This window comes from Tursiops truncatus, chromosome 7 (assembly GCF_011762595.2).
Source record: "Tursiops truncatus isolate mTurTru1 chromosome 7, mTurTru1.mat.Y, whole genome shotgun sequence".
Lineage (NCBI taxonomy): Eukaryota > Metazoa > Chordata > Mammalia > Artiodactyla > Delphinidae > Tursiops > Tursiops truncatus.
Genome location: NC_047040.1, coordinates 72339057 through 72353744, shown reverse-complemented (window position 1 = coordinate 72353744; position 14688 = coordinate 72339057). Strand labels below are relative to the sequence as shown.

General features: G+C 40.5%; 1 protein-coding gene across 4 annotated transcripts in view; it reads left to right on the top strand.

Moving 5' to 3' along the window:
- The window catches only part of TANC1 (tetratricopeptide repeat, ankyrin repeat and coiled-coil containing 1), a 414480-nt gene that overhangs the window by 72310 nt on the left and 327482 nt on the right, over window positions 1-14688 (top strand). For all 4 annotated transcript variants that reach the window (XM_073807679.1, XM_073807678.1, XM_073807680.1 and 1 more), the window contains exon 2: window positions 12604-12691. In XM_073807679.1, coding sequence (XP_073663780.1) covers window positions 12604-12691 — 88 coding nt within the window. The remainder of the gene's footprint in view (window positions 1-12603; window positions 12692-14688) is intronic.

Genomic DNA, 14688 nt, shown 5'->3' with positions numbered 1-14688 from the left:
TGGAGAGAGAGGGGAGAGGGAGCCATGCTACTTCTTAAAAACAGACAAAGGAAGCTGGTAAGCCCAGGCAGGCACTGGAAGCCCAGAGACATCTTTCAAAACAGGGGACAGGGCCTCTAGCAGAGGGCTTCCCGCTAAAACACGCTCTCACGTGAAAGTCACAGGCCTCCTGGTTAGCTTTCTTGCTGATCATGCCTGGGGATTAGATGCAGTATGTAACTAATATTAAAAGAAAAAGAAGTAAAATACAAACATGAGGGCTTCCCTGGTGGCGCAGTGGTTGAGAGTCCGCCTGCCAATGCAGGGGACACGGGTTTGTGCCCCGGTCCGGGAAGATCCCACATGCCGCGGAGTGGCTGGGCCCGTGAGCCATGGCCGCTGAGCCTGCGCGTCCGGAGCCTGTGCTCCGCAACGGGAGAGGCCACAACAGTGAGAGGCCCGCGTACCACAAAAAACAAACAAACAAACATGAGATACAGACTACAAAGCTTCAAGTGCTTGAAGAAGATAAAATAATGGCTCCCCACACACAAATTAAAAGAAGAAAGTACTCTACGATGAAAGTGTTGTATAATCTTAAAATATTATTAATGTCTTTAGTGTTATATTGTCCTTTCATTTCAAAAAGACAGAAAGCTCTCTGGCAACCTCAGCATCCTGAGAAGCCATTTCACTAGGCTTTTAGCATTACGAAGCATAATCCCAAATACTTTGGTCCTAGCATGAACTACTCTCTCCCTGCAGCTAATTAGACTAATGCCTCTCTTAAAATGAGGTTTACAAGCCCATTTAAAGGGTAATATATTGCTTTCCTTGGATGAGACTTTCATCCTAATGGAGGCTCTAGTATATCCCCAAAGTAAATAATCCGACTCACCTCACTGTGTGCAAAACAGGGCTGGACTTTCAGTGACTAATATAAGACAGAGCAAGGAAGCCCCACCCCCTGAGAGGGCTACCCCGTGGGGTACACACGCACCAAGGGAGTCAGGATTGCGACTCTGGGCTTCCTATTCCTGGGGAAGCAGATGGTGGCAGAGTGGGGAGGAACGTGCTAGAAGGGGCCACCCAGGAGGAAAACCACGGTGGCCTCATTTTTCCTTCTCCCCCTCCTCTATGGATGTTTCTACAGTAAAACAGTTGTTTGTCTCATTAGAGGTCATGCTGTCTTTTATATATCCTCATTTATAGTCATGTTATTAACGTATACATATTTTCCATGTTGGGGTAAAAGGAACAACAAAAGTTAGCCTACCACCTATTACTCCATGAGGCTCATGTTTAATGTGTAGGGTTGGGAGGAGAATAGAGGACGCCCTGTGGATTCTAATCAATTCTTCCGTTTCCTCCTTTATTTCTCTTTCACCGTCACCTCCTGAACACCATCACTCCCGTCGCTTAGATCAGAGTTTTCCTACTTGGGTTTCAAGAGCACGACCTCTAAGAGTTGTTATTCAGAGCCGTGCGAACAAAGGTTTCATAATGAAAACAACTCTGAAAATGTTGCCTACTAACTCCCCCTATGGAGGTTCACAACATATGTCTACTCTTGAAGGCTTTGCATATGAATGAGGTGAAAAGGAAAGTTCTTTGATAGGACATCATGGTTAAATAAAGCAGCATGTGCTCAGAAGAAGTCTTCCTCGCTTGGGCATGCATTATGTTTTAGCCCCATCAGTTGGGCTGTCCTCCGTACAGACTCTCCTAAGAGGTGGTTGGCTTTTGATGTCCTCCTTGCCATCTGTAACCTGTAGAAGCAGAGGGTAATCAGTGAGATCTGGGTGACAGTCACATGTCTAGCTTTTATGCTACAGCTATTCTAAACAGTAGCCACAAGCCACATGTAGCTATTTATATTTAAATTATTTTAATTAAAATTAAAAATTCAGTTCCTCAGTTGCATCAGCCACATTTCATGTGCTCACATCACATGTGGCTTGTGGCTACCCTTTTGGTCAGAGCAGATACAGAAATTTCTACTGAACCTTGCTGCTATAACCCTTGTCAATCATCAAAGCAATCCTCTTAGCCTTCTTCTCACCTCACCTTCTACATCCCCCATGAGACCGTGAGATTCTCTGAAAACAAGGAAAGAGTTGTGTTACCTCTGAAACCCAGCTGCTAGTCCAGGGCACTGCAGGGAAGGCCACTCACAGAATATTTGCCTATGACGTGGATGATCCCTTCTCTTTGCTCCCATAGCATGTACCTACCTTGGTCAATGCTATAGCATACTTTTTCCCAAAAAAACAATTTAATTGATTTCTACTGATTTTAAAAACAATACAGAAAAACTGAGAAAAGATAGTAAAAATCAACAGGTAATACTCTCACCTACAGACAACCACTCAACATTTTGGAGTATTCTCATTCATTTATTTAACAAATAGATATTTTTATTTACTGAGGTATAATTTGCATACAGTAAAATTCACCATTGTCGTGTGATGTATGTATGATGTATGATGAATGTAACCACCACTATAATCAAGATACAGAACATTTCTATCAACCCCCAAAAGTCCCCTCCTGCTTCTTTATGATGACACCTCTCTCCTCACCCCCTCCTCTGGCAGTCACTGGTCTGATTTCTGTTCTGTAATTTTGACTTTTCAAGTCATATAAATAGACTTGTATACGTGGCTTTTTTAGTCTCCTTTCACTTAGCACAATGCTTCTGAGATTCACCCATGTTGTTGCAAATATCTGTTCATTTCTTTTTATTGCTGAGTAGTATTTTATTCTATGGATATACCACCGTTTATCCATTTTACATTTGATGGACTTTGGGGTTGTTTCTATCTCTGGGTAATTATAGAATAGAGCTGTTATAAACATTTGCACACAGGTTTTTATGTGTACGTATGTTTTCATTTCTCTTAGGAAAATTCCTAGGAATTAGATTGTTAGTCATGTACTAAGTATATGTTTAATTTTATGCGAAATACCAGACTTCCAAAGTGGCTTTACCAATTTGCATTCCCATCAGCCGTGTTTGAGAGTTCTAGTTGCTCTGCATCTTCACCAGCACGTTGTATTTTCCAATTTTTTTAGTTGAGCCATTCTAATATGAATACATATGTGGTGTAGCTCATTGTGGTTTTAATTTGCATTTCCTTAATAGTTAATGATGTTGAGCAACTTTTTATGTGCTCACACGTTGTCAATATCTCTATTTGTGGAGTTTCTGTTTAAATCTTTTTCCCATTTTTTTTTTTTTTTTTTTTTTGGCGGTACTCGTGCCTCTCACTGTTGGGGCCTCTCCTGTTGCGGAGCACAGGCTCCGGACGCGCAGGCTCAGCGGCCATGGCCCACGGGCCCAGCCGCTCCGCAGCATGTGGGATCTTCCCAGACCAGGGCACGAACCTGTGTCCCCTGCATCGGCAGGCAGACTTTCAACCACTGCGCCACCAGGGAAGCCCCTTTTTCCCATTTTTATATTGGCTTGTTCTCTTTGTATTGAGTTGTAAGAGTTCTTTATATATTCTAGATGCCAGTACTTGTCAGAAATATGCTCTACCAATATTTTCTCCCAGTTTGGGGCTGGTCTTCATTTTCTTAATAATGCCTTTTGAAGAGTGGAAGTTTTTAATTGTGTTGAAGAACAAAGAGACATTTCTAAGCACCTGCCTTTTGCTGAACTTTGATAGCACTGGAGATACAATAATGCCTAAGCTTGCATTTGTACTTTTTCTCTTTAACAAAGCAGGCATCTCTTGGTTTATAGCCTGCTTTTTCACTGTCTTATCATGAATATTTTTCACAACATTAAATATTATTCAAAAACACAATTTGTAATGAGTACATAGTACTCTCATGGCTATATCTTAATTAATTTAACTATCCCTCTCTATTTAGGGGTGTTTATGTGGACTCCAATCAATACTAAAAAGAAAATAAAAGAGAGAGAGAAATGTATGATTACCATCCCTTGCAGAAATCTCTGTGCACATCCCCAATTTTACTTTCTTAGTATAGATGCTTGACATTGCAAAGACTGAGACAAAGGCATCACACTTTGTTTTATAATTGCCTCCTCAGAAAAACAACTGATGTCTTGAAGCAAAGATCTTGTCTTGCCCTCCTTGTCACGTGAGTATATGACAAAACCTGTCACATTGTAGGTGCACCATACAAACTCGATGGATAAATAGTTAGAAAAAGAATTCCACTGAGCTTGATCCTTTCCCCTTCCTCCTGGGAAAGGAAGAGTCCCCTTAGCTGTCTACCTTGACTTCTCAGATGAAGGGAATAATAAGAAAGTTTTCTTCTAAGAGGAAACTTGCCCCCAATATGTAGGTTCCCAGAAAATCTAGATGACAAGCCCTGTTGCTGCTCAGCAAAGCCCTGAAGGGACCCCGCCCCCAGCCCATATAAAGCCAGGGTGCAGTGGGGCAGCCGCACTCAGCCTCCAGAGCGCCGGCACTGACCCTGGCCCTGGCACGCGCTATGGCAAGTGAAGTGCAAGTCCAGCTCTCCGCATTGAAAGGGGGGCATCCTCCTGCAGGTAGGCTGCCCACCTGCCCTCTGTCCTGCAGACAGCAAGACCCCCTCAGCTGCTGTTGCCCGTCCTTCCACAGAGGTGCCCCAACAGAGCAGAGGCTCTCAACCTCCCCTTGTTCCTTTAACTTCCTCCAACCTGAGTTCCTCCTGTCTTTGATCCTTTTAGGCTTCTGTGTAAAAATCACCTGGGGATTTGTCAGGCCCGGTTGAATGAAAACCTAATTCTATGTGGGAGTACAAGGGATTGGGCGCTGGTGGAAAGGAGCAGGTGGTGAGCTTGGACCTTCCCTCCCTGGCTGCAGGTTAGCAGCGACCCATTCACACCTGGAAGGTAATTTACTGCCATGGAAACATTCCTCCCTAGAGGTCCCAGCTTTCGGACTCAGTCTCCCGGAGATGCCTGTACGTCATCCGACTTCATACCCAGCCAATCCAACCTCCACACTGAAGAGAGCAACCCAATTTTTCTCTCCCTTCTCAGGCTCTGGGGTCGGGCAGTGTGATCAGTAGTGTCTTTTGTCTGTCACCAAGCTGAGGAGCACTTTTTAATAAGGACACTAGTGTGGGAGGGGTTGACTGGAAAAGGTAGTTATCAAGGCATTTTGCAAAGCATCTACAGTTCTTTTCTTTTTGTAAAAAAGGTATGCTATTTATATCCACTCCCTGGAATATGGAAATTAGTTTTATTGTACTTAACCATATGTTCATATAGATTGGCTGAGGCATGCAGGCCTATTTTTAGCTGATTTGATGCTCTTTTAACTGCCTTTCTTCTTTTTTCTTTAAGAAATATCTCAGCAACTTGACCTCTTTGTTCTTGCCTTTCTCCATTAACAAAATTCATTTACTGGTATCATTCTTTGGCTCCTCTGAGCCAAGATTATTTCAGTCATCTTGCTGCAGAGGATGATGGCAGGTATAAACTTCACAAAGCATCGAAAACTGACACAAGGTTCAGTGGCTTTCTGGTGAGCAGCCCAGCCAAAGTCAGAATTGTTACTGCTAATTCCGAGTTTCCACTTCTCAGCACCCTGTCCTGGCCTCCTGTGGCAGACTCCTGACTTTTTATGTTTGTCATTGGATTTAGGAATATTTAACATTATCTATATTTAAAATTAATGATGCTAAATAATGATCAAGAACTATCGATGCAAATTATTAGAAGTTTCTACACAAGGACAAAAGAAAACGCCATTCTCTTCCCGCCACAATCCTTCATTAAACAGTTCAGCTAACACTTGATTTGCTAAATGACGTTTATACACAAAGATCACAGGGATAAACTTCACCAAGTGAAAGTTTGAATGAAACCACCAGGAACTTTCTGTCTCCGCCACTAATGATTGCTAATTACTCTGTGTACATAGCCCACCGTGAGGCCATCAAGCATGTCACAATGCCTCTGGTATGACAATTAATTATTATGAACTGTGACACTACAGATAAGAGATTGGGGATAATTAGAATGGAGATGAAGGAAGACTTTTGCCTCCCCACTGAGAACAAGGGAGCAAAGAAGCCTCATCCTTCAGCTTGTCTCGCTATATATTTTAAGTCTGAACCAGATAGCTACTGTACAAAATTGTATTTATAGAACAAAAATAATTCATTGCCAGAATTCCATTAAATTTCACCTGATTTTTATAGGCAATGGACAGGTCCATGAAAGTAGGACACAGACATGATGAAAGGTCTGTGAAAGGTCTGACGTGGCCTTTGGAATCAGACAGTCCTGGATTTAAACCCCGCTTCCCTTCCACTTCTCTGAGCCTCAGTTTTCTCATCTCTAAAGCAGGCGGTAATAAATAACATTGATAGTGTAAGGTTGTTATGACTATTAAAGGAGATAATCTATGTAAGGTACCCAGCACATGAATGTGAACCCCTGTAAAATGCAGGCCTAGTAAAACACGTAGCCATCAAAAGAAATGATTCTCCTCAATTGCAAGACCTCCTGATGTTTGCAGGCTGCATTCGGCACTACTGCAGTCATCGGAGCAGAAGAAAACTGCAGTGGGAAAGATACATATGCCTGCTCCATCACGGTTAAAAGTGAAACCGCTCCAAAGTCAGCCAGCTGTAACTTTCCCACCTACACAGGGGGTGCTTAGTGGTTTTTCTTTTATGTATATTAATATAACATATTGTACCTCTGTGGATCCTGGCTATAAATTTATGCTGTAAAACAAGACTACATTAAACATGAGGCGGCCTGGGCTCTAGGAAGCTTAGCTTTTCTGCTAAGGATTTTCTGCTGCTTTGGTTTGCCTCGCTCTCAGTTTTTAAGAACTCCATTACGTGAACAGTCAAAAATGTGTGAGTAGAAGGTAATCCGAGGAGACCGAGTACATATGTGATGAACCAGAAAAAGCAGCAGTTCATGAGTTTTTGTATATTCCTTGCACTTTAATTTGTTTTAAGGCAAATGAGTCAGAGCCATCAAAGGGGTCACCACTGAGAACCCCCAGAGAGAATCCATTTTCTGGCTCATTAAAGAGACGGAAGTTTGGGGAGTGTATCCCCCAGGGTGAAACTAATGCAGAAAATGGGGAGGAAATCATAGCTGCAGAAGGGTTAGTATGGTTTTTTAAAAAGCAAACACCAGAGGCTTAATTCTCTCAACTCCAGTCTGCTCATGTCAACTTCTGGGAGTTGATCTGTGAGGTTCAACAGAGAGGTTACGAGACCCACTACCCCACAGGTCACAGGGACAGGGGTTTGATGACAAGAACGGCTGCCATTCACTCAATCCTGTGTGACTGGCACTGCACAGAGCCTTCTAGACACAGCGCCAGTACTGCAGACTGATGATGAACCCTCATCCTTGTTTCACAGAGGAGCAAACTGAAAGTCAGCAAGGTCGAGGGACGCGCCCAGTGCCCCATAGCTGGTGAGAAGGGGCAGAGACGTGACAGTAAAGTGGGCCCAGGTCAAGCCCTCTCCCTCTGAAGCCCTCTCTCCTTGCTTTTCCTGATGAGAGTCTTTTGTCTTGACTGACAGTTTAGAATATGCCAAAAACTCAACGGTGAATGCAAAGTAAGCGTTTTGCAAACATCTAACCTTTTAATTAAAATCTTCAAATGAACGTTCTAAGTCACAAGGCAGAGTTTGCCCAAACCTCTGTGGTGGTCAGCTTTTTCACACACATTCTCCACTGATTAATGAGGGAAAGAAGCTCTTGCACAGTGTTTGGTAGAGGGTAGTCAAGATAAAGAAAGATAAGCCTGCAAGAAAAATTGTGCGATATAGCATTCTAAACTCAAGAGTCAACTTTCGAAAAGTTATAAACTACAAAAGCGGCCACAAAATTATACCTCTTACTCAGAGATAGGAAAGCAAAGTTTCATTTTCTCCACATCAATGTAGATTTTCTAACGAAACTATCCAAAACATCTCTCTCTTACATTTTAAAATCTCTCGTTCATTTTGCGTATTGAAAGGACCTAAACATGGAATTATGTGATTACACATTTTTTAAAATAAATTTATTTATTTATTTTTGGCTGCGTTGGGTCTTCGTTGCTGCACGCGGGCTTTCTCTAGTTGCGGTGAGCGGGAGCTACTCTTCTTTGTGGTGTGTGGGCTTCTTATTGCGGTGGCTTCTCGTTGCAGAGCATGGGCTCTAGGCACACGGGCTTCAGTAGTTGTGGCATGCGGGCTCCACAGTTGTGGCTCGCGGGCTCTAGAGTGCAGGCTCAGTAGTTGTGGTGCACGGGCTTAGTTGGTCCGAAGCATGTGGCTCTTCCCGGACTAGGGCTCGAGCCCATGTCCCCTGCACTGGCAGGCAGATTCTTAACCACTGGGCCACCAGGAAAGTCCTTTACATTCCCTTTACATTTCTTTTGGGATTTGTTTCTCTGAGTACACTATATTCTTTCAAAAGGGAGGGACATGATAGATTTTCTTTTGTAGGTAGGTGGGAAGAGTTAGAATCATAGTAAAGACCTTACAATAAAAATCATCTAGTTCAACTTCTACCAAATTCCCCAAAATCCTTCTAAAATATTCATGGCAGATACACTTCTTTTCTTTACTTTAACACACTAAGGGACCAGAGATATACTATTGTACTACGCAATCTTCTTCACTTTGATTAACACAGTTATATGTAGCCAGACTCTGCCTTTCTGGAACTTTCATTCTTTGCTTTCCATTCTCTCCTCTGGAAAAACATAAATATAAATAATAATAACTACTAATTATTAAGTGCCTACCATGTGCCAGCTGCTTATGTCACCTCTATTCCCTAGGACAACCTAAACAAACAGTATTATTCCCTTTTGAAGGATGCAGAAACTGAGCCTCAGAGGAGTTTATCTTGCCCAAGGTCACAGGGCACAGGAGGGGGTAGAGCTTTCTGACCCTAGATAACATTTCCTTACCAGTAAATCCTTCCTCCTCCACAAGACAGCCCCTAAACTCCTTGAAGATGGTACCATAAGCTTCCCTTGAGTCTTTGCTTCCTCAGAAGCCATCTTTCCAGTTTTCCCAGTTCCTTGTCTGACACGGCTCCTTCTCCACTCTGGTTGCTCTCATCTGGACATTCTCTAAATTGTCTGTGCTCTTTCAAGTGAGTGGCACAGAGCTCAACATTTCAAAGGTCTTCTCACTTTTAACTATTGCTTATTTTAACTATAACAAGTGTGCTTCTATAGTTGGCTATAATAACCAGTGGAAGAAAACGTGCAAAAACAAAAGCATCAGAGAAAACAAAAGGAACACTAATAAGAAAGTAATTACAGCACTCCATGTTTTAAAAGCATTTGTCACAAGGAGGATGAAAGATACTGCTGGGAGAGCTACTGAAGGCTCAAGCTCTAGGTCTAGACCTATTGTGATTTGATTCCTCTTGGTAGAAGAGGCTATGAACCACATCACTCCTCATACAGTGGCACACCCTTCTCAAGCAGTCTTCCAGAAAAAGCCACCCCTTGGTTTATTTCATCTCTGTATTCCAGGGCTATTCAGAAGGTGTTTCCACATTATTTCATTTCTGTTGCTGATTATTTTGTATGCCTTTTTTTCGTGTGTGTGTGTGTGTGTGTGTGTGTGTGTGTGTGTGTGTGAATTTAAAGCAGACCATGTATGAAAACAGGACTTTTTTCCTGGACTGTATCTAATATTACAGAATTCTAGTGAGACACCTTTATAATCAATAAAAAAAAACTTGGTGATTCAAAATGACCAAGTGGAGTTTATTCCATGAACACAAGAATGGTTTGATAGTAAATATTCATTAATATATATTTATAAAATTTTTATTTATTAATATAATTAACCTGATTAAGGTGAAAAACCATATTATATACATGATGATAAAAAGGCATTGGATAAAATTCAACATGTGTTTGTAATTTTTTAAGCCCAATGAAACAGTAATAGAAAGATATTTCCTTAATATGATGAAAGAAATATATTTGAATATACATTATATATATTGTAAATATGTGTGTGTGTATATCCAACTAAGTATATACATCATACTTAATGGGAAAACAGTAAAGCAATCCATTAAAAATTAGGATGACAAAAAAAAAAAATTAGGATGACAAAGATGTCCATCATCACCACTATTTAATATTATTCTAGAGAAAGTAATATTATAATTATTTGCAGATTATATAAATTTTTTTTACCTGGGAAACCTAAGGGAGTCAACAAAAATATTATAAATAATAAGAGAATTCAATAAGATCTGGGTATAAAATCAATGATATTAATATAAGAACAACAATCTGTGAAAGCTATAATGGAAGAGTAGACCGTCTCTACAACTACAACAGCAGCAACAAAGACAAAATACTTAAGGAATAAACCTAGCAATAAATGTGTAAGATTTATGTGAACAAGTTACTGAGGGACCCAAAAGAAAATGTAGAAAATGGAAAAGCGTACCATGTTCTTAAATAGAGAGCAACCAGGAATATAAAGATGCGAATTTTCCCTTTAAAAAAAAATCTATAAATCTAAAGCAAGACCATTAAAAAACTACCAGCAGGATTTTTTGGAGGAAATTGACAAACTGATTCAAAATTTCATGTGGAAAAATAAATAAGAATAGCTAATAAAATTCTGCAAAGAAAATGTAGCAAAGAAGGACTATCAAAATTAAAATATGTTAGGGACTTCCCTGGTGGTCCAGTGGTTAAGACTCCGCACTTCCACTGCAGGGGGCATGGGTTCGATCCCTGGTCAGGGAACTAAGATCCCACATGATGCATGGTGTGGCCAAAAAAAAATTATTTTTAATATGTTATAAAGCTACAATCATTAAAATAAAGTTGTAATGGCATATAAACAGAGATATTAATGGAACAGAAGTCCAACAGGACAAATGGACCAAAAATGTGAACAGTTTATAAAAGAAAATACAACTGGCTTCTGAAACACAGAAATAAGCTCAACTTTTAATAAAATATTAGAAAGGCAAATTACCTTTCTTTTTCTTATTGGTTGATGAAGCCAAACATTTTCTAGTTCTCACTGTTGCTTGAGATATAGGGAAACAATCACTGTCATTGTGGCTGGTGAGATTGTAAACTGGTGCAACCACTGTGAAGGGTGACTTGGCAAGATTTAGCAAAATTTCAAATGCACATACTCTTAAGAATTAACAAGATCACTTCTAGGAATTTATCCCATGGATATACTTGCACTTGTGCAAAATTATGTATATGCAAAGGATATTCATTGCAGCATTGTTTGTGATAGCAATGGATTAGAAACATCTAAAATGTCCAGCGGTTGGAAATTGGTTAAGTAAACACAGAATGTTCATATAAAGAAATTTTAAAGCAGATGTTACAAAGAAAGACATTCTCTCTCTATATATATCGATAGGGAACTTACTCCAAAGTACATGACTGAATGAAAAGTATAAACAAACAAGATGTAGAACAATGTATGCTGCCATTTAAAAAAATATATAGGTATGTGTATAGAATGTCTATCGATGAATACATAGGGACTTGTTATCGTTAGCAGTATCTAGGGAGATGAACTGGAGGCTTAAAAATAATGGTAGAAGGGAGACTGCAGACCTTTCCATGATTTTTGAATTGTGTGCCTTATGCATGTACTATTACATAATCAAAAAATTAATTAATAATAATTTTAAAAGAAAAATGATAAAGTCAATTCACGAGGGCATTGAGAAATAGGTTTTCCTATTTTTCACTCTATTGGAGCCAGTTTTAGAAAATTGCCAATCTGACATTTCCATAAAAAGAATTAACAGGTTCAAACAAATCAACGTCCATTTAGCTTTTTCTCATTTGAGCTTGTCAGATTTCAGATGTGCAAATTTCCTGGGAACAGAAAAAAGTATTTGCTTTGACTTGCAATCTGAAATGGGCTGCTCCTTTTCAAAAGTTGATTTCATCTGACATTGTTAAACACTCGAATTGCTGTTAGGTCATCTGTAGCCTAATTAACACTAATTGATCTCTTGAATGGCAGGATTATTAATGCAGTTTAATTACTCATTAGAACATCTGAGCTCCTCCAACATCGGAGGTTTGGGGTCTGGAATGGAAGGTGGGCATCTGGTGGGATCAGAAGCATCTCTCTTGAATTAAATGCCTGTTACCACCACATGCCCTGACTTTTGGCTCATTCTTCAATCTAGCTTTTGAAAGCTTTGGTTGAAAAAAAATTTTGCAAGCCTTGCACTTTAATCTTGTGGGAAAACAGAAGGGTCACATTGGAATTGTCGGTTGCTGTCATGAAGAATGTAACTGGTTTGCTAATAAGAAAAAATGTTTTTCAGTAAAATGCCTCAGGGAATAAATTGTTATCTCCTCCCCAAATCGAAGGTGTAAACACCTCTGCCTTTTTTAGCCTCAGGTCCCCCTCTCCGAACACAGACAAGCAAAAACCTTAGCCCTTCTCTCCTTCCCACCTTGTTTGCCCAAAATATTTTTTCTTCTGTTATGCTAGTTCAGGGTACCTTTTGATTATGTTGTTTTAGATTAAAGTTTAGCTCTTCAAAAAGTTCTGAAATTCTTCAAATCTACAGTAAATTCATACCTTGAATAACAAAGCAAACTTTCTCTTGCTGCCCTAAATATGACTCCCTTGTTGATGCTTATTTGTTTATAGTGAAAGCTGGAGGAAAGCGAATTTCCAAAAAACAAGAAATTGGCCTCTTGGAGAGACACACCAAGAAAACGGGATTCGAGAAAACAAGGTAGGGGACTGCTTAATTTCTTTTCCTTCTTCATCTTGATTTTTAAGCGACCCTACTGCCAGAAGTCAGAGGCTTCGCTGGATCTTAGGACAAACCAAGGTTCCCTAGGCACTTACTAACCAGAGTTAGAGGCAGCTGGCATGGTGGGGTGGGGTAGGGGTGGGGGTCAGCATGGGAGAGGGGGTTAGCTACCCTCTGGAGGACTCTCTCTGCCCATCCTCCTCTTCCCTGCAGCCAGTGCAACTGCCTCCTGCTTAAAAAGCAAGATCCTGAATGCAAGGTCCAAAAAGCAAGGTCTTGAATGAGTCCAAACAGGACTCACATCCCTGTATCTTATTTTCACCTTAGCCTTTAAAGTACTGTCCCTAAGCTGGCCTTGTGTTTGTAATATGCTTTCTGCTGAAGCAAATCTGAATTAAAAATAAATGTGCTTTTATTTTAAATTCCTCACTCAATCATTTAGAAAATAATGGCCACTGTATTTGGCACATCTGGAAGGAATTTGGATATGGAGGTTGTTTTCTCCCTGCTCCTTCCGCAGTAACCTTGACACACTGCACCTTTCTCAGAGCTAAGCAGAGAGCCGTGGGCTGGATCTCATATACAAATGGCCCAGCCCCTCTATGCCTTGGGTAAGAAAAATAGTGCCTTCAAAAAGAAGTGAACATGTGAAAATAGCTCCTCCAAGTAGAGGCGCTTCAGAGCCTATTTCAGGATGGTTTCCATAGGTGAGCTCATGAGTGACTCAAAAGGAGTGAAATAGAGGATGCTCAGATACATCCTTAAGAGTTAAAATGGTAACAGTCTCAGAAAGAAAGTGTGGAGGGAAATAGGCTATGGAATTTCTCGGGGCTTTTTCTTTCTGTATAAAATTACTTTTTAGATCACTTTAAAAGTTTTCTTCTCAATTTCTGGGAAGGAAATTTTTTGAGGATTTTTCTACTTTAAAATGAAATACTCTGGGCTTCCCTGGTGGCACAGTGGTTAAGAATCCTCCTGCCAATGCAGGGGACATGGGTTCGAGCCCTTGTCCGGGAAGATCCCACATGCCGTGGAGCAGCTAAGCCCGTGTGCCACAACTACTGAGCCTGCACTCTACAGCCCCCGAGCCACAACTACTGAAGCCCACGTGCCTAGAACCCACAAGCCACAACTACTGAAGCCCGTGCACCACAATCACTGAAGCCCACATGCCTAGAGCCCGTGCTCCGCAACAAGAGAAGCCACCGCAATGAGAAGCCTGTGCACCGCAATGAAGAGTAGCCCCCGCTCCCCACAACTAGAGAAAAGCCCATGCACAGCAACAAAGACCCAACAAAGACCCAACACAGCCAAAAATAAAATAAGTAATAGTAATAAAATATAATAAAATTAAAATATAAGAATTAAATTTTTAAAAAATGAAATACTCTATCCAAAATATATAAAGAACTCATACAACCCAGTAGCAGGAACGCAAACAAGCCAGTTTAAAACTGTGCAGAAGATTTAAATAGACATTTTTCCAAAGAAGATATACAGATAGCCAACAGGTACATGAAAATGTGCTCAACATTATTAATCATCAGGGAAATGCAAATCAAAACTACAATGAAATATCACCTTACATCTGTCAGAATGGCTATTAACAAAAAGTCAAGAAATACCAAGCTGTGTCAAGGACTTGGGAAAAAGGGAACCTCTGTGCACTGATAGCTTGTAATACACATTGGTACAGCCACTGTGGAAAGCAGTATGGAGTGTCCTCAAAACATTACAACTACAACTACCATGTGATCCAGCAATTCCAATTCTGAGTATTTGTCTGAAGAAAATGAAACCCTAACTTGAAAAGATACATGCACCTCCACATTTACTGCAGCATTATTACAGTAGCCAAGACATGGAAGCAACCCAGGTGTCCATCGACAGATGAATGGATAAAAAAATGTGATATACACACACACACACACACACACACATACATACAGAGGAATACTGTTCAGCCATAAAAAAGA